Raw genomic sequence first — 22,844 nt, 5'->3', positions numbered from 1 at the left:
CTAGTCACATTTAGCCACTTGTTCAGTTAATCAAATTGCATACAGCATCTAAACTTCAGCAAATAATTATTTGGAGCAAGCTTCTGCACACTGACTGCAAAGAGAGTAACTCTTTCACAAGATGTTGCTTCACATAAGAGAAATTATTAAAGTACAAGGAGAAAATCATAAGCGCTCTATTAACTGTAGTGTTCCATGTTCCTTGGGTTTATTACTTTTACTTTTCATTCTAGTAATATTTTCTGTATGATTTTGCTTTTTTTTTCTTTAACGTTCCTTAATTTCAAAGAAGTTTCCTTACCTTTTGTTTTTAATTTCTCTTCCTTTTTAATTTCTTGTCCCTTTTCCCTTTATGTTGTTGTCTTCTTTATAGCTTTTCCCTTTTCTCTCATCATCACCCCTTCATCCCTCACCGGCAACAAGTGATAATTATTTTGGAGACAAAGCATAACAGTTATTTCCAAATAAAAAATATTTTAAAATAAGTTCTGTCTAAGCAAGGACTGCAAGATTCATCTCTACCCTTCCTGTCCCTTCTGTATGATTTCTTTGTGTTGTCTAATCCTATTTGTATTCTCTTTTGTCTTCTTTATTTTCTCTTCATTCAATTCTACATCTTTATTCCTCCCTTTTTTCCATTTCATTTTCCTCTTCTGAAATGCATCCCTCTGCTCATTTCTTTAACTTTTCCACCATATGTTCTCTTTGTGGAAATCACTGGTTTCCCCTTGTGCTCTGAGACTTGTGTTTCCATGAAGTTCCTTTCTTCCTCCCAAATTCATTTTACTGTCATCTGTTACTGTGAAATTAAAATGCCTCCCATAAACAAATTATTATTCTTTTTTTTCCCCTGAGCTCCACTCCATTTTCCATTACCAATGTTTTGTCCTGCCTTTCTTATCCAATTTACTTTCCATTGGACCTCCTCAGCCACCTATTTCTCCTCCTCTCTGACTGGGGAAATCATCCCCCTGTAATTCCTCCCATGGCAGAACTCTGTGCAACAGAAATTTGGTTTCTCCTTAAGGGTGCACTGATTTCTCTGAAGCAGCTCTTTCCCCAAACTATTAAAATCACAGCATATTTTCACTCAACAACGAACCCATGCAGGATTTTCAGAAGAATTCAAAGGTGGGAGAAGTAGTCCCTTCAGCAGGAAAAAACAGATTTCTATGCAGGAGAGCCTGTGAATTTAATTTCTTCCATACTGCTCATCTGTCTTCCCCGTCCACCAGGATGGCTGCTGGAATTTTAGCTGTCTTCCTTTTTGTTATATGCACCCATATCCTCTGAAATGGTCCAAGACAACCCTGTGACCTTTCTCCAGCACCCAGTAGTTTCATAGGCAGCCACTGTTTTCTCAGGCAATAGTGTAAACATGGGAGTCTTGAAATCCATTACCGTAGATCCCAAACACTCAATGGGTTTGGCATTCTCTATTTACCTGTTGTCACTGGGCAGCCTTCCCTGGGATATCCCCATAATTGGAAAAGAACCAGTTTATTTACTCTCTTCAATAAGCTACTCTTCCTAAAATGTGAAGGGTGCTATATGTTCAACTGTTTTGAAAGCTCAGAACATGTTAAAACAAAGTCCATAATCTCCTTGAATATGTTTATGAACATGCATATTTAGACCACACAGTCTGAGACTGTGTTGATGACAGTTAAATGCAACAGTGTAAAACAGAAAAATGGTGGTGCCAATGGAATGGTCTCCCTAGCACTATTTGTTTTAGAGAGGTGACAGATGACAAGATTCATGGATTTCAAAGGGCTTTGAATCATGCCCAAAGTAGAAGTGGTTCCAATTTCACACAAATGCTATTTTCCCTAGAGTTCAAGATAAAACATTTCAGTGTTTCAGTCCATCTGTTAGTACTTTCCTGTTGCCAAAGATGCAATGAAAGAATGAAGCCTTTTTTCTCTACAGATATTCCACTGTATACTATATTCTACTCCCATATTACTGAAGGGCATCACAGATTTTTTCTCATCTCAAGGAGAGCTCAGCCTAATATTACCCTCATCCAAGTGCCACAGGCAGGAACAGTCTTTCCATGATGCTCACTGTTGCAACAATGCCAGATCATTCTAGATCCAGCAGAACTTGGCAGAATTTCTCTATAATTTCTCTACAATTCGTTTTCTCACTTCCCTTTTTATTCCTAACAGGAGTTGGGGAGGATTACAGGTGCCATAGTTTGCTACTTTGGAAGTTCTCTGGCAACACCTGAATTGTCCTTTGTTACATTCCTAACAGCCTTAGTCAGAGGCCTTAAATTAACAAAAGGAAAGAGGTGAGGAAAGTCACTATTTTAGTGTACTTTGCTCAGGGGAGTTTTTGAGGCCAGTATAATTTATGATATTTAGTATAGAGGCATAAAGTCATATAAGTCTGCAGCTCCATTCTGTGTCTCTGAAATTCAGAACTGATATGCTAGATAGACAATATGGTGTAAGCAGGAAAATTCCATGCTTCTGCAGGCAATTACTTTATAAAAACTTCAGTGGCCACTGTCACAGCATTTACTCCTAAATCAAACAATATGCACCCTAGCTTTGTACTGACTGAGTGCATGGGTGTGCAGGTGACCACCAGTACAGCAGTGAGAACGGCAGAGATGATTCTGAGTGTGGAGTATCATTGAAACAAGGCTCCGCCTATGTACATGTTTATCTGTATGCATAGTTCGTGTGGTCCCTGGTTGCATAGAATTTAAAAAATATTTTTGCCATTTGTGCTTCTTACACTCAAGCAACAGAGTAAATTTATATGCCAGAAAACCCTTTTCCCTCTGTCTATTACTGGACAAAAGGATTTTTTCATAGGATTTTTCCATCACTAGGAAATTTTACACCAGGTTTATAAACCCCTGAAAATAAAAGCTTTGCTACTGCAATGCTGATAAGCCCTCAATAGAGCCATACTAGCAGGAGCCATTCTCATAAAAGGTTCAGAATGGTAATGTAGTCCAGCACTGTCCTTGGACAACTGCTTGCATTTACAGAAATTGAGGGGTTATTGTACTGCAAACTTTTCACCTCAGAGTCTGAGGAATGAGGTGAAGAACAATAGAGATGTCTCACTGGGAGAATGGCTTCACTACATGCAGGATTGCACAACACTTTGAAATCTTCTACCATCCCAGTCCCATGCTGTCTCTGACTTGGCAAACACTTTCATTTAGTTAGGGATCAGTAGCTTGGGAGGGGGTGGGGGGTGGAAGTTCCATTCTCCAGCTGTTGTGTCATTTCCCTTGATAAGTCCTAAATTGACCGAGTTATCCAGCTCCAAAGGAGCTTTTCTGTGGTAGACATGCTTTATTATGTGCCCTTTCAGGGACAAAGGCTTCTGTGTCAGTAAACTGCTATAGAAAGGAAGGACATATTTATTCTCACAGCATCATAAGCATTACCTTCTGAGGGGCTAATGTAAAAGTGAAAAAACTGTGCAGCATTACCATCCAAAACCAGTGTTGCTGCTCCTTGATTATCGTCCTGATGGGAGGCAGAAAAAAAAGCTTGAAAGGCTGCTTCTCAGAAGGGCATATTTTAAAAGACAATTAATAAATTAGGGAGGTTTTCAAGGCAGAATTATTTTAGGCTTGTTCACTTGCTGGGTTATTTTGGACATTCATGCGGCAGTTTAGGTTGGGTATTGTGTAAAAGGGAAGAAATAGTTGTGAATCTTCTTATTTGGCATTCACTTTAGATAAAGTACAAAGACTTGATTTCAAGTTAAAAATCCAAGCAGCTCATAGTATATATAGCCCTCCTCACAGACTGTAACTATATTTATTAACACCAGCCATCGCACTATGTGATGAAAAGGGAAAACAGGGAACATGACTCCTCTGTCCAGAGAAGACTTTGCAAGGCATAAATGGTAGCAAGGAATCCATGCATATTCTCCCTCAAAGGTGATCTGGCCCTTTTCAGGAGTTCAGCAAAAACATATCTTTGGAAGTCTTCCACCTGCAGACAACTGCAGCCCAGTCAGCATCTTAGCAGTCTGAACACACCTGACAAGGCAAGTCTGTTTCTCTTTGGGAAAGGAGAGAAATGTGTCAGTATTTAAAAAATTGAACTTGAAAGTTTTGGCAATGAAAATGGCTGTAAGCCTGTCCCACTGATATGTGATGCAAAGAACTGACATGATTAAAAAATATCTCAACAGATCCTCAGACAGCCACTGGAGAAGTGGATGGGGTAAATCTGGAAGAAATAAGAGAATTTGCCAAAGCTTTTAAAATCCGGCGCCTGTCCCTTGGCCTGACACAGACTCAAGTTGGCCAAGCCCTGAGCGCCACCGAAGGCCCAGCCTATAGCCAGTCTGCCATCTGCAGGTAACAAGTTACATCATAGCTCCTCTTCTTTCTTTGTCCTTAATAATGATCCAGCATATTGTGAGGAGCATGCTTGTGTTTGAGTCTCATAACGTTAGAGTGTATTATTTAACCTGATATTTAAATGTTGCTATCTGACATATGAATTGTTCTTACAGTGTATATTTAGAGTGATTTTTGGTCTCTTTTTTTCCCTCATTTTCCAAACAAGTGGAAAACAATATTCCTGGCATAGAGACTTAATTCCATAGATGAGCTGGAGATCCTGCTGATGCTCGATAAGCACCAGCTGACCCTCTTCATACTGTGCCATTTTCTACAGATAGGGTTACTGAACAAATATTTCATGGCTGCATCCCTGCTAAGTTAAACCTGTATTACTGTGGTTAGCACTTCACATAGAGGATGTTAATGATGATTTACCTAGGCAACACAGAAGGGGAAAAAATAGCTTTCCTGCTATCTTGCAAACCAGCAGCTATTCATCTTTTACCACCTAAATATTTACTGAAAAAAAACTAAGACAAACCCATGTATGCAAAGCAGAAATTTGTCCTAATCATAACAAATAATAATACAGTCTTGACAGAGTTAGAGTAGAAGCAAACACCTTATATGCATGTATGTCTATTGCAGTAATCCTATGTTTATGCATGAGGTAACAAACACACTTAGGTAACATCTCTTTCCTCTTGGGCAATGCCTTATAGTCCTCCATCAGTGAAAGCCAAGAAACCAACTCTAAGCTCCTTTAAGTGGATTTTGTTCTTGGTGATCCATGAAATGCTCTGTCTTTTTATCTGCTCTTTATACTTTTAATGTATTCCCCATAGAATGGAAGTGTACTTTTCCTGCAGTTAAAGACTAAGGTTATAAATAACATCAGTATGGGGTAGTGTGCTTGCAGCTCACATTTTGCTCAATGATTTTCCATAAAACCCATTGATTGTTGTTAAATACAAAAAGCTCCATAGGATCCTCTCACTTCTATGGTCTCCCCTACTGTTTTTTCTTATAAGATACCTCCCTGTTGAAAATAACCTTTATTCAGTCCATACAAGGATACTACTGCTGGGAAATTTGTTTCAAGACTTGTATGTCGTTATACCAAACATGTCCTGCAGTAACAGCACTAACAAACAATGCCAATGATATGAATGCTATTGCTCCCTATTGCTAAGGATTAATTTTGATTTTATTTTGTTGTTTTCTTTTTTTTTTTATTATTTCTTTGTGGTCAGTTGGTAAAGAATGCCTAAAATTGGTGGAGTTTTTAGCAACTGGAAATATTTTTTAGTTTTAAGTTGCTGTTTATCATGGTATACTTTGAAGGAACACATTGCTGTTTCCTTTACTTTTGCCTAGTTTACTGTCTTCTCATTTTCTCCATCTACCTGACACTTTGAGAAAGCACTAGGGATGGTGAGACCTTTTACAGAGGGCTCCTTGGAGGAGCAAGTTGCTCAGAACTTGAGATTGGGTGCAAGAGCTTGTCCCAAATACTTGCAAGGTTACAGACATTTTTTAATTTCTTTTGCCCACCTCAGATGGACACCATTTTGGGGTGTAATTATACGCTATGACTGTGCGTTTTTCGTTAAGCTGCTTCAGTAGCACCATGTGTTCCTCAGAAATAGTAGATTTCAATTTTTTTTCAGTTGTAACAAAGGACTTTCAGTATGAACTCCAGGTCAGTGGAAGGGGCAATAAGGCAACAAGTTTGAACAACCAACTCGAAGACAAAAATAGAATCTTCTGGTGGCCTATGCAGGTCATAAGAGCAATATGCCACCTTGATATGTCCTGCTTGCAAATAGCACTATTTCCTTTAATTTAAGACAATACATTCTAAAATATAGTCTTCAGCTTGAAATATCACCAGACACCAAGGAATGACACCTTGCAGTCCATACCACATTAAGATGTCAGGCACCAGTTACAAAGTCTTTGGAGTACCATTATCTGAAATTATTCTTTGTCTTATTATTTGTTTGTGAGAAGTGCTTTGTTTCATGCTGGAATGTTTTTTTGCTGCCTCCATGTGCTGAATGGAGACATTAAAAATGTCCAGCTCCAGCCATCAAGTTTCTTGGCATAAACGGATTGATTCAGTTCCTCTAATGTCCACAGCACTCTGTGGTGAGTGGTGGTGGTGGTGCTTCAGCACCACCTGGGCTGGAGAGCACAGCAGCAACATCCAGTAATTGTTGCCTTTCTGCAGCATTAAATACCTCAACGTGCAGAGCGGACAGAGCAAAGTGGGAAAATACAAATGGATGGCACCAAAGAAATTGGGTTAAGACTTTTTTAATAGCAAAAGAGAATAAATTCAGTAAATGAAAGAAACAAATAGTTACAGGACTTGAAACATGAACTCTGCTCTTCTGCATGTTTTTGAAAGGATTAAAGCTTTGTGTGGCTGCTTTTCCAGATGTTTTATAATACTTGTAAAATCTGGTTTGGCAAAAGACTTTTGATGGCAAAATGATATATAGAAGACCTCATTTACAGGAAATGATATCATTCTGGTACAGTTTGCAGAAATCCCACAATAAACTCAGCTTGGTGCCACAGCATATTAGTGGACTGCTATGCTGGGTTTCATCTGGAAAACATGAGTCTGTCTTTGCACATTGTGGGGACAGCAAGATAATTGCAAAGTGTCCAGCTGTTTCAGCTGAACACCACCGTGGATATGGGAATTTTTTTCCAACCCAGAAAAGGGATATAGCATTAACTTACAAACAGTGAAAATTGCTGAAAAATGGAAAGGAAACCTGATATTCAGAGATGAGTATTTGCCATTGGTTTTATTATTAAAGCTGTGGTGTTTGGACAACATGGGATGGGAGAGATGACAAAAGGATTAAGCACAAAGACAAGGCGATAAAAGCAATGCCTTTGATATCATTTCCTGTAATTAGACTTAGTCTCAAGGGTTTTGAAGATTAACAGAAATATGAAAATGTGATTCTTAACCTGTATTATTTAGTGTACTTAGAATTTTGTTGTAGTGCTCATTTTGTGTTAGCTTAAATCTCTAGCTATATATATATATATCTATATCTATGTATAGATATACCTGACAGTTTTCATAATCTACTGTAAATTACCTCTGCCAGTCAATTAGTCAGGCAGGCAGGAAGTCCCACCCTGGCAGAGCATCAGTGTAAGACTCTTCTTTCTCAATTTTCCCTCAGACACACCATCCTGAGAAGCCACTTTTTCCTACCACAGGAAGCCCAAGAGAACACTATAGCTAGCAGTCTGACAGCCAAACTGAACCCTGGCCTTTTGTATCCTGCCAGGTTTGAAAAGCTGGACATCACCCCTAAAAGTGCCCAGAAGATAAAGCCGGTGCTTGAGCGGTGGATGGCTGAGGCTGAGGCCCGCCATCGAGCAGGGATGCAGAACCTTACCGAGTTTATTGGGAGCGAACCATCCAAAAAGCGCAAGCGGCGTACCTCATTCACGCCACAAGCCCTTGAAATCTTGAATGCCCACTTTGAGAAGAACACGCATCCCTCTGGGCAGGAAATGACAGAGATTGCAGAGAAACTGAACTATGACCGGGAAGTAGTTAGAGTTTGGTTCTGCAATAAGAGGCAAGCACTGAAGAACACAATTAAACGTTTGAAACAACATGAGCCTGCAACAGCAGTTCCTATGGAGCCTTTAACAGACTCTCTGGAAGAAAACTCCTAAGAGCAAAACAAAAAAAGCCAAATCACACAGAAAAAAAAACCCCACACCAACTGAAACGTGTCCATTTGAACTTTGTGAAAATACCTATTCATCACCCTTGTAAGTAAAAGACTGAGAAAACTACAAGAAGGACAGAACAGTTTATAAATGTCCGTGGGTTTTCCTATTTAAAAAAAACAAAAAAACTTTAAACAAAAAAAAAATACACAACACTTAGAGTGTATGTGGTAGAATTAGTTCCCCAAAAAACTGAAAAAGCCAGTTTTTTTAAATGGACTTAAAGTAAACCAAATAACTGCTTAATTTTTTCTGTCTATTATGAAAATATTAACACATTTTAAGGAAAAACAAAACAAACAGCAACAAAAAAAAAAAAAAAAAACAAAAAAACAAAGAAAGAAAAAAAGAAAAAAAGAAAAAAAACTATTATCTGTTTAAAAGAGAATACAAGCCTGCCACCTGGAGGAGTGATTGTAGCCTTTCAGGTATCAAGTGCTAATTCACTATGAAATCTATTAACCAAAGTCAGAAACATGGCATTGCAAACTAGATTGTTAGTCTACACTTTTATGAGTGTAAAATTGTGTTACAAATTTTTACATTTGTATTTTGCAAAGAGGAATACAGGATTAATTTCTCTCATCCTTTTTTGTACCCCCTGCAGGTGTGTACAAAGCCATTCCGTAGTAGTCACCTCACTTCCTTTTCTTTTAGTCAACAGTTTTGCAATCTCCTAATGTTTGGGTGCCAAAAATTTTTGGGGTTTGGTATTTCTCTTCTAAGGGTGTATGTCTTTGTTTGCATTTATTTTTCGGGTTTTTTTCCTGATTCTATTTGCTGCCTCCTCCCTTTCAGCTCATTCCCCAACCCTTCCCCAAGCCCCCCAAAGCCAGTACTGTTTGAAGAATTTTAAAAAGAAAAGTGAAATCTGAACACTTTTATATGCTGGAATGCAATGAGGACAAAGAAGGATTAGGATTATATCTGACAGACTTTCAAGCCCACACTGAACATTGTGCTTTTTGTTGAATGTGTAGCTTGAGATTTCTCTGCCCTTTGGCCGTGAACCTGAAGAGGTTACCAAAACTCATTTTGTAGTATAAATATAAACTGCACACTTGGTACAGTACTGCATCTATATTATGGTTCCATTTGAAGCAATTTCTCTCCAAAGCCTGCTAGCCAAAGAAATTTCTTGAGGTTCTGATGAAAACAAATGGACAGCCTGAGAAGTGATGAGGATGTTTTGATCATTACATCATTATGGACAATTTTGATGGTAGAGTTCTGTTCCTTCTGGCTTTTTTTAGTGCCATATTGATGCTTGACCTGTTGACTTCTTTAGTAGGAGGATGTGTTTCTGCAGGTGCTTGCTGTGGCCAGTGGCTAGACTAAGCAATTGGGACATCGAGAAAAACACTGAATATCTTTTGATAATATAAGGTAGATCACCTGCAGTATGATTCAGGTGAACTGATTTTCCTTTAAGGACAGTTTATCTCTGTGGCTTCCTTTCTGATTAGACAAGCATCTACTAAAATACTGTGGTCACTGGACCTACAAGCATACCAAGGCTCAGAGGCAGAGAAAGGGGTTGCAGGTTCTTGATGAGGTGTGGTCTGTCCTGTGAAGGTCATCTGCAATCTTCATCTTCTGCTCAGTTATGCTCAAGCCTTTGGGATTCAGTCTACCATTAGGGTAGAAGCTGCATCTTGATCAGGTCTTCCCAAAAGATAACATCAGATAATTGGTTCATCTCACTGTGGAGAGGGTAAAATTCTGCTGGTATAACTCCTGATTGCATTCCTTGACCTCAGAATGGTTGTGCTGGATTTTTGGTGGTCTGCCTAGGATGTGGAAAGAAGTTTCTGAAGTGCTGGAGTCTTCAAATAACACCTCTCTTACTAAAGAGTTTTCAAAAACTCCAGGCTATATCCAAAATCTAGTGAAAGAAATAGACTTTCATTGATTTCACTGTGCTTTGAATCTGGCCCTCAGTATTTTAATAATGGAATTTGCCTTGTAAAGTGGAGTATTTATTGCATGGTTGGTGGAGCTTTAGGATTTCAGAGACCATCATCTGGGCCAGAAGCTGCTTCTAAATGTGAGCCCTCTCAGAGGTCAGTGTTGGAGCACACTGAAGATCCAGTACTCCAGGATGAGCTCATGTCCAGCAAATGTATTTTAGACTTCATGCTCCAGCAGGGTATGTTTAGGATATTTTCAGTCTTGCTTTTATGAGGAGGAGAGTGACAATTTTTATGGACTCCTTTTCAACTGTTGATATAAATGCTGGGGGAAAAACACCTCAGTAACCACTGGCAAATTGAGAGGGACAAAATAGATGCTTTGTCCAAGCTCAGCATGTAAATTAGAGAGTCTCACAGCAACATCTGCCCCTCTAGGTTTTCTTTATACCCTCTCTCTTCATAGATACCTATATCCTCAGAAATATCTATGTAGTCTATACCAAACAGCTCTGAAATTGCCACCACAATTCAATCTACATAACGATCAGAGCACCATCCAGAAGCCAACAGGAAAGCAAGGATGAATAAATCATATTTGGAAGCAGTTACTCCTGAAATCCTACCCATGTCTCCTGAACACTCCTAATTGCCCAGTCATTAATGCCACATACACAATTACATGTTCAGTCATCCTTAAGGCCATACTCTCCCCCATCCGTTCCCACCATCAACAGCCTGGGAACAAAACCATCAACCATTCATTGCCTCAAAACTAAATTTCCAATTCTCCCAGGGACTGCTCTAAATTCTGTGAAGAAAAATCCCCCAAGAAAAAAAAAGTTAACTAAACACTGTATGAAAGATACTAAATGTTTAAAAATATGCTGGCAGCAGTTATATAAGCTCTTTTCTGTTCCAAAGTACATATCGGAAGGATATAACTAGGACAGTGAAAATGTAAAATAAATATAAATTGCCAGCATGGAAGAAAAAATAATGTTCATCCCACAGACTTAAAATCATTCATGTGCAGTGATTTTTTTTACAGTTTTCTAATTTTGTATTATGTTTTGTAAATTATTTATAGAGTGTTGTAATGCTTCTCATATTAATTTTTTTATACACAAATTTTTGCTATGAGGCATAAATGGTGCCTGAACAGATTCTTAGGAAGATAAATTATATGTGAGTCATACATCTTTGGGAGGGCCGTAAGTGTTTTGTTTTGTTATGTTACTGGCAACATTTCTGGTTCCCATTTGTAAACAATTTTCATGTATGGATAACATTTGAATACCTTTTAATTTTGCATGTGACTAAAAGATAGGTTGCTACCAGCAAATGAAACAAAAGTCTCTTTGGTCATATGTGAAGGTTTAATGGTTTTCCACTTTGTTGATAATTCATTTTTTTAAAATACATATATATATATATATATAAAAAATATTATTTGAATAATGAACCAAGAGTTCACTTACTCTTCTAATTTTGTCTTTTTATGTTTTTCACTAAAAAGCTATTTTGGACACTTGAAGAAATCAAATGCATTCAAATGGTTCCAATTTCTTTACATTATTACTGAAAAAAATTTTAAAAAAGCCAAAAAAGATTAAAAAAAAAAAGATAAAAAAAAAAAAGAAAAAAGAGAGTGAACAAGGAAGCAAAAAGGAGCTAGGAAGAAACAAGTAGAGGCGTATCAAAGAACTCAAGCTATAACCAAAAAGAAATATGTAAAATGCCTTTGCTCGTCTTCTCAATGCTGGACCAAAGCTCAATGTTTGTAGGTATATGCACATTGTATAGATATGGCTAAATGTTGCTGACAATCTCGCAATACTAAACTGTTACTATTTTAAAAAAATACAAAAATAAAACTGTTCATCAGTGTTTTACCTCAGCACTCTACTTGTACCCAGTTATTGACCAACATTCAAATAAGAAGATAAGAGAGGAAATTGATTTCCATGTCAATATTTGACTGTAAAATCTGTTTGGAAGACATTTTGTAATGAGCTTTTTGTCATGTGGTTTGCTTGTTTCCAACTTGAGACTATGTGGGGCACATTTGTTTATTTATTGTTAAAAAGTGATATTATTACTATTATTATTATTATTAATTATTATTATTATTACTATTATTATTATTTTTGTCCTATGTGCTATAATCTACAGAATGGTCACCAGGGTCACTTACGAAGCACTGCAAAGAGATCTGTTTTTCCATGCATGGAGCATGCAGGGGGAAAGATGGCAGTACAAAATGGACTGTATTGTGTTGTTTAAAAATATGAATAAATAAAAAAGGAGTGGATATGGTGGACTTGTGACCAAGAAAACAAACTGGATATTTAAAAGCTCCTTACTACTCTGACTTTGAAACCAAAGCTGATTTATCTGCACAGGTTGCTTAACATGAAAAAAATAAAAAATAAAAAACTGACAAAAACTGTACTTAATCTAGAGCAATATCTGTATGGTCAGTAAAGCTGCACTTTGTGTATTTCTTAACAGCTTCAGATCTGTCACTTTTAATTTGTACCATAAAAATAAAGACTTGTTTGACATGAAAAATAAGCTCCTTTCATGTGTTTGTCTTAAATCTCATGCATTATTCACATTATCCAAGCTCATGTAATTTCACATCAGCTCAATACAAAAATAGTTAAATGTTTGAAAAAAGGAAGAGAGGAAATCCATTTGCACTGTGGAGCATAACTTTATCTGCAAAACTAAACGCTGTTTCTGTACCCAGAGTGGGTGCATGCACTGGCCATGTCTTATTTTCTCTACAGGTATTGCAGAGTAGAGGCTCTCCCTCAGGAGTACTCTGGAGCCCCCCAGGTGAGTGTGTGTAATCCCCCAGGCCAAAGGGAGCAAAGTACAGATGGACATGAAGGCCAGTGTACCCCCCATGCTTCCATCCACTCTCCCATAACAAAGCCCTGGTAAGTGATAGGAGTGTGTTGGAGCGGCTGGGTCAGCCATTTTCATGATTTCTCTTGCATTTTTGCAGAGCCCATAGGGTTCATTATTCAGTTCTTTCTGTAATTATTATATTAAGTCACAGAAATGCCTGGTTTTCAGGCCACTTCTCTTGAGTCATATTGAGTTCTGTCAAAATACAGGATTCTCAAATATCAGCAAATTTGAGAAATTATTTACTTGTATTATAAAGATTTTTTTGGAAAAAAAAACAGCCTTGAAATAAAAGCTCTGACAATCTTAGAATATTATGTTTGGGTCTTGGGAACAACATTTTTGCAAAGACTTTTTTATTTGATTTTATTTAATATTGTTTTACTTTTCCAATATCATGTGTTAAACATCAAAACTAAAATAAAGCATTTATTTGCATAGAGAAACAGAGAGCATTTGGAATATTTATTTATTGTGATTTTTTTCTAGATCAGAATGTCCCTTTTACATGAAATTTTTCTCTCTTTTATGAGGTACATAAGAAAGAGAACAAAGAAGGCAGGTTTTTTTGTAGACATAATGATAGAAGCTTTGTAAACAAGGCAAAGATTGCATCAGGTCCTCTAGGCATCATGTCTCCATACCATGGTCTAACAGCCACTTCAAGCACGTGTCATTCATCTACTTATACAATACAAGAGTGTGGAGTACGACCCTTTGTGCTTTGATATCAACTACTAAAACTTGAACACGTACTTTTTTCATTCCATTGTGATAAAGCAGCAAGCAAACATTGATGAGGGCCTTTTTCCTCCAAGTCTATTTAAAAAGGCAAAACTTCTTTTCATCATACTCTAGGTATTTCAGCTGCCTCATAGACACATGATCCTACCTAGCCACTACAGTCCAAATAATCTGGATCTATCAAGTTGCAAGAAACAGTGACTTTACAAATTTAATCAATTAAGTTCCTATTGATCACTGAAATCTCAAAATAGATCCAACGCTAACGCTACTGAATACTGACTATAAGACTTCACACTCCTTACAGACTGCTTAAAAATCAAATTTTTAGAAATTTAATATGTCAGGACAGAGCTCCTTAAGTGCATCTTATAGGACAAGGAGTTTTAGAAGCACATTGCTTTCCATACTTCTCTTTTGTACTTCCAGAAAAAAAAAAAAGAAAAAAGACAACTAAACCCCTAAAACACAAAACCCCCAACATATTTGCAATACTCTTGATAAACAAGGAGCTATGTCTGTGTCCTGTATTTCCTTAAGACAGATGTGATGGGAGGTAAGCTGGCAGTAAGGTCAGAAGCTGTAGAACACATGTTTATATACAGTCTCTTCCCCTATGTAGCTGCTGTAGCACTGATCACAGCCTAAATCCATACCTGTTAAAAAACCTTTCAGTACCAGCAGGGCTATGATAAGCAAAGATTCTCTTCTACTGGCTTAAATTTCAATCAGACAAGCACTCAGGAAGCAAAACAGACTTATCAAGAAGGAAGGTTCCAAGAGAGTTTGTGTTTTAACCTGAGAATCCAGATCAATGTTAATCAGTCCCATACAAGATAGTGAAGTTCTTGAAAATATTTGAGAACTAAAGACTTCAAAGATTTTTTTTTCCTTCTTTCTCCATCTGGTCTACAGACCTGGATGTTTGTTTTTTCTCTCACTCACAGTCCTTTACTATTGCATTTTGCCACCCTATGGACAGACAACAGTGGTCAGGACTGAGAAAAGTCATCAGGTAGCCCACCAGCCATTGCTGTGATCTTCAGTCCAGACCCCAATAGCACTGCTTTCTCTAAAACACTGGCAACAGCCTTGAATAATCTACCACAGCAGCTGCAGGGAGGGCATGTAGCAGCTCACGTAGTAACATGTCCTTTCTTTTATTGGACACTGAACTTCTTGTATAATCAGTGGCCTCATGTCAAAACAGTTCTCAGACCAAGAGCTCTGTGTGTGATCACAGGCACACTCAGGGTGGGGTTGTGGGTGGGTCTTGGGTCAGGCCTGAGACTCACACACAAATCAAGGGTCAGCAAAAAGTGGCTTTGTTGGTAAAATTGTGGTAAGGACAACATGAGTGGGCCAGTCCTAAAAGGCCCATTGGAGAAGGCCACTAGGTTGGTCAGGCAGGACTCGCCCTTGGGGGAGCTGTGCTGGCTGTCCTGAATCACCTCCCTGTCCTCCATGTGCTTTAACACAGCTTCCAGGAAGATCTGTCCCATGATCTTCCCAGGCACAGAGGTAAGGCTGTCAGGTTGGTAATTCCCAGGGTCGTACTTTCTACCCTTTTCAAAGATAAATGTTTCCCCTTTTCCAGCCACCTGGGATTTCCCTGACTGCCATGACTTTTCAAATATCATGGAGAATGGCTTGGGAACTACATCAGCCAATTCCAAGTAATGCTATTAATTTTTAACACCTTGTGTCCTCGTAAACTCTTGCTACCTTTCTCTAAAACATATTAATTTGTCTTTTAACTATTAATTGAAAGAAAAGAACACAAAACTCTGAAGATCCTTTAATTTCCTTTTGCAAAGAAGGCACTATGATTTTTTTACCATTTTGCCTTTGTCGTTTTGACATTTTCAGCCCAATTATATGTTCTTAAACAGAGGAGCATGAAGCTTTCTCCAAAATTACCCTTCAATTCATTCAGGTTGAAAGCAGCTGAAGAGAAGTGGCTATCTTTTGAAAAGCAGCAGCTATTTTCAGTTACTAGCTGTGCAATCTAAAGAGACTGATCTTGCAAGTTCATAATGTGTATAACTTTATTTTCTCAGCTAGTGCTAGTGATGCTGGGATGCTGCCTTCATAGATACATTTAGTGACGTGTAAGTCTTCACAGGATTGGACCTACCCTCAGCATATGTGAATCAATTCTCTTTTTTATCACTTTTTCTCACTCATTCATCAGTAAATCTTGATGTGCCCTTTATTATTTTTGAAACACAAACAACTCAGAAGGGACTGTATCTCAACAGGAAAGGTATGAGCATGTCTCTTCTAAAATTAATACAGTTCTTTCTAGCTCAGCAGTTGACTGCCAAAAACCCTGCTGCAGATAATCTGGAGAGTAACATGAGGGAAATATTAGCGGAACATTGAGAGGAATAAATGCATGAGCATGAGCCATTACTTATTTTTGAAATACTCTCTATTGTTTCATTTAATTTAAGATCCCTCCTTCTGAAGGTACCCTAAGAAATTTCCATACTGACCACTAATAATGAGAACTTACAGCAGCACCATTTTGTGTCTGTGGTATAACTATTCCCAGGCATGTGCACCAGCAACTTGACCCTAAGAGTTACCTGCTCATCTGGAGATCAAAACTCACCAGGTGGTCTGTATATCCAGAGTGAGGAACACAAAGAGCAGGGATCCAAAATCTGCATTGGGATGGGCACTTTACAGCTCATGATACATCCACAGAAATTATTCAATAGGCAATATGTAGTAAAAACCACATCTGAAAAGGAAAGAAACTAAATTAATTCATTTTAAAACAAACAAACAAAACCAAAAAATAAATAACAAAAAAAAAGGCAGAACTGACAGACCGTGTCTCTTCCTAAGATGTGTTGGAACAGCCATACACTGCAGTAAAAGCCTGTCAATCGCTTGGTATCAGCTGAGCATACACTCACTGTACACCAAGGTTCTGAGAAGTCTGTATTATTTACAACATACTTTCCTCTGCTGTGGCTAAAGGTGTGATATCAAAAGCAGTCATGTGGCCCCAGATATCAGCTGAAGATGAGAATTTGACATATTACTTCTATGTCTGGAAATGGGTTGAATTTCACACTAAAATGGAAACCTGTATGTCCTGAACAAGTTAAATTTTTTTAGAACATAAATACTGAGCCTAAGATTATTTTACTGGAGTAATAGGAATAATATCCTTAAGGCTAATTTTAAATATTCTTTAATATGCAGTCATTCCCAGTTTTCAGAGGGCGGGAAGGTAATGTCGAGGTAATGACGATTTTCAAAGAACCACATAGCATAGTTATCTATTGTTTAAGTGTAGATTTGGTTTTTCCTGTTTTAATTATATTACTCAACTAATTAATTTAATACATAATTATTTAATATCTAAAAATGAATGTACTTTTATGCAAAGCCAGCATCTTTTGTTTAATTCAATCATGTATCAGCAAGCCAGATGTATTAAAATGTTTTTACATTTTACACAGCCATGTCAGCTTGGTATTATAAAGAAACAATTCATGCATGCTTCTTTCTTTATCTGCTCAGATTTCATACAATTTTAACCTCGATGCTTTAAAAGATTGGCCAGTTCCAAACAAATCTGACATAAAGGAGATAGATAACTACAGGTTTAATGAAAATAGCCTAGAGAAAAAAGAGGTAGCTCTGTCTCCCAGGTGAGAAAAAGGCTGCAGTAAGTACTTGTAAGTAAGTTCCCCTCCAGATTATCTTCAGCAGTGTTTTTGGCAGTCAACTGCCAAGCCAGAAATAGATATATTAATTTTAGACGAAACAGTATATACCTTTCCTGTTGAGACATACTCCCTTCTGAGTTTGTGTTTCAAAAATAATAAAGGGCACATCAAGATTTACTGATGAATGAGCGAGAAAAAGTGATAAAAAGAGAATTGATTCACCTATGCTGAGGGTAGGTCCAATCTTGTGAAGACTTACACATGTCACTAAATGTATCTATGAAGGCAGCATCCCAGCATCACTAACACTAGCTGGGCAAATAAAGTTATGCACATTATGAACTTGAGGAAGTAAACCTTACTGAACACCTGAGAGAATCAACTTGCACAAGTATAAAAATAGTCCTTCTAAAAACCCCAGCTGTAGGAAGAAATATCACTGAGCTCACAAGCCACCAGGAGATGCATATCATGGGAAACCAAATTTCATTTGTTTTGGTGCTTAAAGTTCTTCATAATTTTAATGTGATTCACAAGACCAGCTGCTGACGTCTTGAAACATGCATACCAGAAAGGACAAGTGTTGCTCTCACATCCTTCCTTTCACAAAGCTATCTCCTAAACTCTTCAGAGAAGTTAACTTTTCAGGGATGTGTTGAAATTATAATAAATGGGTTCAAAGCTTTTCCCAGCACAACATATATATAGGCCCTGACTTCATGTAAAACTGTTCCTTACTGTGGAGAGGTACCGTCTTTAAAAGAAAGCAGTCTGTCACTTCAATGTCCAATATAGCAGATATTATAATTTAGGATGAAGAAAATCTCTAGCCAAAAAAAGCACTCCATTCCTCTGGTACTGGGAAGATTATTAGAAGGAAGGGGGAGAGGAAAATAGCATCCCTGTAGATACTCTATATAAAGTATTGTATAAGAAATTCTATCTTGTGGTTCAGGTATTACACAATAAAATAGGCTACTTTTGAACACAGGAGAGAAACAAACACAAGTTTTCACTCATTAACAAAACCTGTAGCATGTTTAAGGCTATTTGTGTTTGCTATTATCATCAAGCAGTGTATTTAAAGTGGGGGAGATGTGCAAATGTACAAGAGTATAGGTTTACCTTAAGTAGCTTCATTGCTTCCCTGATGGAGTGGTGATTCCAGAAATGTATAGGATTTGGACTTTTTTTTCAAGGCTTTCCTCTTTTTGCAAATGCTCATCTGCTTTCAAAGAAGCTCTGAGGCTCACTGCAGCACCTGTTCCATAAAATGGGTTAGAGGAATCCAGAAAAGTCTACACCCAGTTAAGTTTGTTAGAATGAAGGTTGCTTATGTTTGGCAGTGAGGCTTATTTCTCTCAGAAAGCACCACTCCAAGGAGAAGAGGACATGTCCTGCTACAAAGCACTGTGCAGGCCAGACATTCTGCAAGGTTAATCCACACCAAGCTTAGAGGCATCTCTCTTCTCTGGGCTTGCATCTTCAGGAGCAGTCTGGTGATAAATCCTGTGGCTGAGTAATGCAGTAGACTCTGCAATGCACATGCCTAAAGCATGTGGTTCCTGCCTCCTGAGGCCTGAGGACCCTTCCTGACCACCCTTATCCTTCAGGACCCTTCAGGATGCCACCATGGGACATATCAATAAGGAACAAATTCATTGCTCAGCCACAGACGCTGAGGAGCTGGAAAGTGAAGCATAGGTGACCAACCAGTCTTCAAAATGGAAAAACTGATGAAATAGAGAGTTTAGCAAGTAATACAGCTAATTGGGCAAAAATGTAATCCTGAAGACCTTTTCTTATGCAATTTTTAAGTATAGTCCAGATAATCAACATGTATTTATTTTTCCCTTTCTTTGGTCAGTTCTAATAACTTTCCTTGAGGCTTCCCAGTGTTTCAACCATTGCTTTTCTTCACCTCTGATGTTTAAAGCACAATCAGAACGGAGTTAAAGACTATAAACATAATTGTCAGATGCAATTTACAGTCTTCCCCAAAATCCTCATATCCAGATCCACTAGGCAGCACATTTCAGAAGATGATCATCCATAATCTTCTCTTGGCATAGGCAAATGTGCTCTGCAAACAGCAAGATTGTCTGCTATGCCCCCTTCTCATCCCTACCCACAAAGGCTGAAAAATGTCTCTTCACATCTTCCAGCAGATAATCTCTTCTTAAAATTCATTATCTTGTTTTAGTTGGGACAACCTCAAGAAACATATCATTTTCAAACTTTTTAAGCCAACTCACTTCTCTATGACTGCAACTAGTTGAAAGGCAATCACACAAGCTGCTCCAATAGCAAAGGTGCAAGAAGAATTGAACAAGGAAAACGCTGAGCACAGAAATAACAGATATGAGCACAGGTGTATCCAAACCCCCACCCCATCCACATCCACAAAAAACAAATAACTTTTCACTGCCTCAAAGTTTCATCAGGTCCTTTAGAGAGGGACCTTATGACTGTGCTTTGAATTTTCTGCTTGCCAACACCATCTCAGTAATATTTAATATTTTTCCTTCCTTTAGCAACAAGAAGAATATACCGTATCTGTTCAGAAGGAAAATTATTTTTTTGAGGACTGACTTGCTGGAAATATCTGTATTTTTGTTAATGAACCTCAGAGAATTTCCCTTAGATAAGGAATTCTGTGAGGAAAAAAGGAACTGAAACATGGTCTTTTCTTTTTTTTTTTTCCATATAAGAATTGACGTCATTTAGGCTTTCTCTTTATTATTTTTTAACATTTTTTTATATGATCAAATCCCTTCTTTGTCTCTCAATCTCTTAAATTCCAATTTAAGCTGCCATTGGGATTGAGAAGAAAAATTAAAATTAATAATTCTTACTTCATAAGGTAAGGTGATCCTAGATATAAGCCTGGCTGAGTAAAGTGCCAACTGCTGACCACCTAATACACTCCCTGCTCCCATGCTGGGAAGTTTATTGCATGTAAGAAGTATCAGACTGGTGGAAAAATCTAGACCCTTCTTTCTCATTGATGCAGTATAGGACATATAACAAGAGAGGAAAAAAAAATCAAGCTCTATACCCTTACCTAGACCTTGTACTTCTCTTGAGGCTCCTGACAGAGTCAGGACAGAGTGCAAGTTACTAGTGATGTAACAGCATTTTCCTGTGACAGATACCACTCTGCTTTGAGCCTGATTCATCATCAACAATTCACCTCACATAGGACACCAAATGGCATCCCTCATGTGAAAACAACTTGTAAACTAATAATAAGAGGAAGAGATATTTAATAATTGATAATGAAATGGAGTAAAATCAGTGACCTTGGCAGGAAACATTCTATGTCTTATTAGCAATTGCCAGAGCCAGTCATCCATCCCCCTTAAATCCATTTCCTGAATGTATTGCATCTCTTGAATTTCTACTGCTCTGGCATGAAACCATGAACATCACATTTCCGCAGTTTATTCTCTTGCAATCTAAATCCAGCAGATTTTGCTCCTCTGACCAACAATAGCCTCTTTTTTTCCTACATATAGATATATATGCTTCTCTAACTTTTCACAGAACTATAGCTGTAGAAATATTTGTGGGTTGAATGATTTTATTGATCTTGGTAGCCTCAGATTGCACAGTGCCTTAGCACAACTGGACTTTATGGACTACTGGCATGAGGTATATATTTTAGAGTTCTCCTTAGAAGCTAGAGAAAAAATGAGAGCCATATTATTCCTTCTACAGGTTTTATGGTAGAAAAAAGTGCATTGTAGACAATGATTACACAGTACGTTGTGCAAAAATCATTGCCAGGCACCAAAAAATCATCTGCTATACAGTGTTGCTGGCAGCACAACAAACATTCTACACCAGGCTTTTTATAAGCAATATTAATCTTTCCTGCTGGAGTTACCCACAGTTAATGCACTCTCATAGCAAGGTTGTATGTTTAAGTCATCCAGGAGTCCTCACATTTTTAATAAACTATTTTTTCAAGTATATTCTGACCAAACCAAATGCAAGTATATTTCCTTTCTGCATCTCCTAGAGCCCTTTGGAAGAGATGTAAGATTAACCACATTTACCACGTATATTCATGTGGATACATAGTCACACAAATGCTAATGTTTATGTGAAAACATGTATTTCTGTACTATATATGCACACACAAATGTGCCATAGATATGGAAATAGATGCATAAAACTTCATCTGCAGCTATTGCAGACGCATTTGAAACCATTGCTGAATGAATGCTTGACCCATTTAATCTTTGTCTAAAGAAATGCCTTGCTAAGCTATTTTTTGTTTCAGTTGCATTTTAAAGCACTCACTCTAAAATTAGAACTGGGGAGGTTTCAGGATTCATAAAAAGGCTAGCATTTTCTTGTCTCCAGAACAAGAGCAGCCTGTACCCCAAACTAAACTTTCCTATTTTCTTAATGCGCCTGAGTATTTTAAGGGCTCAGCAGCAGCAGTAGTAGCAACAGCAGCAGGAGAAAAAAATCAAGTATTTTTGATGATTCCACTCCTTATACCACACAGCTAATTATTTTGGAAGAGGTTTTTTTCCTTTTCATCTTTTTATTCCACACAAATATGGATTGATTTTTTTTTTCTGCCAGTGCCTGCAGCAAAGTGAAATGCACACATAAAATAACCATTAAAAAAGTGTCTAACAACTTTTTTCAAAGTGTTTTCTTACACATCCTCCTGGAACAAAAATCACAGAGATTTGTTGTCAGGGGTATGTGGAATGTTGAAAGAGGAGAGGGGATAGGGTATTTGTACACCTGCCTAGATTCAGAAGGGTTTTAAATTAATAAAAATTCTTGTGTTTTGTGAAAAAAAGACTATAAGTAATTTCAATGGTAAGAAACTATTAATGGGACTTGAATGAAAACTAGGAAAAAATGTTTCTTTGCATATGTGTTGGAACTCATTAGTGAATTTTGTTCTGTGACCTTTCTGTGTTTGCTTTCTAAAGGCATTTGGGGATTTTTGCTGTAGTGCTGTCTTTATTGTCCAAGTCTAAAACTCAATTACTCACACTAAATCTTCAGTGGCAGATGTACTATCTTCACTAGTTACTTTGAGAGATTTTACATAAAGCACAAATAAGATAATTAGTGGAAGCATCTTTCTGGAACATAAAAGAAGCCAGATGCATATTCAGACTTTGAATTCAAAAGGGGTCTGGGTTCCTTTCAGATATAGTGGAAGAGTCCAGTTCAGTAGTGAACTGCAAATTATGATATGAAATGGGTAAAATTCAGACATAAATTATCCTGTCAAGACAGGATAATTGCTGGAAATGACTCAAAGAAATCTGCACTGGTTCTGAATGATACAGACTGACAGCTATTTTCCACTACCCAGTACAATGTAAAACAATAGAGTTATTTACATGAAAGTACGTAAATTACTTAGCTCTAGGAACATCGACATTTTTCATCCAAACAGCCACTTGGAAGGTTGTACAGAAGCATTAGAACTCT

The 22,844-nt window shown here is 37.6% G+C and overlaps 1 protein-coding gene across 3 annotated transcripts in view; it reads left to right on the top strand.

Moving 5' to 3' along the window:
• Positions 1 to 8,335, top strand: part of POU6F2 (POU class 6 homeobox 2) — a 307,048-nt gene extending 298,713 nt beyond the window's left edge. For 2 of the 3 annotated variants that reach the window (XM_063177140.1, XM_063177149.1), the window contains exons 9-10: positions 4,180 to 4,348; positions 7,549 to 8,335. In XM_063177140.1, the coding sequence (XP_063033210.1) occupies positions 4,180 to 4,348; positions 7,549 to 8,053 (674 nt within the window). In that variant the 3' untranslated portion in view covers positions 8,054 to 8,335. The remainder of the gene's footprint in view (positions 1 to 4,179; positions 4,349 to 7,548) is intronic. The other variant, XM_063177155.1, reaches the window with a different exon arrangement.
• Positions 8,336 to 22,844: the final 14,509 nt, after the last annotated feature.

Source organism: Melospiza melodia, chromosome 1 (assembly GCF_035770615.1).
Source record: "Melospiza melodia melodia isolate bMelMel2 chromosome 1, bMelMel2.pri, whole genome shotgun sequence".
NCBI classification, from domain to species: domain Eukaryota; kingdom Metazoa; phylum Chordata; class Aves; order Passeriformes; family Passerellidae; genus Melospiza; species Melospiza melodia.
The sequence above is the reverse complement of the archived record's forward strand: the minus strand, read 5'-3'. Positions and strand labels throughout refer to the sequence as shown.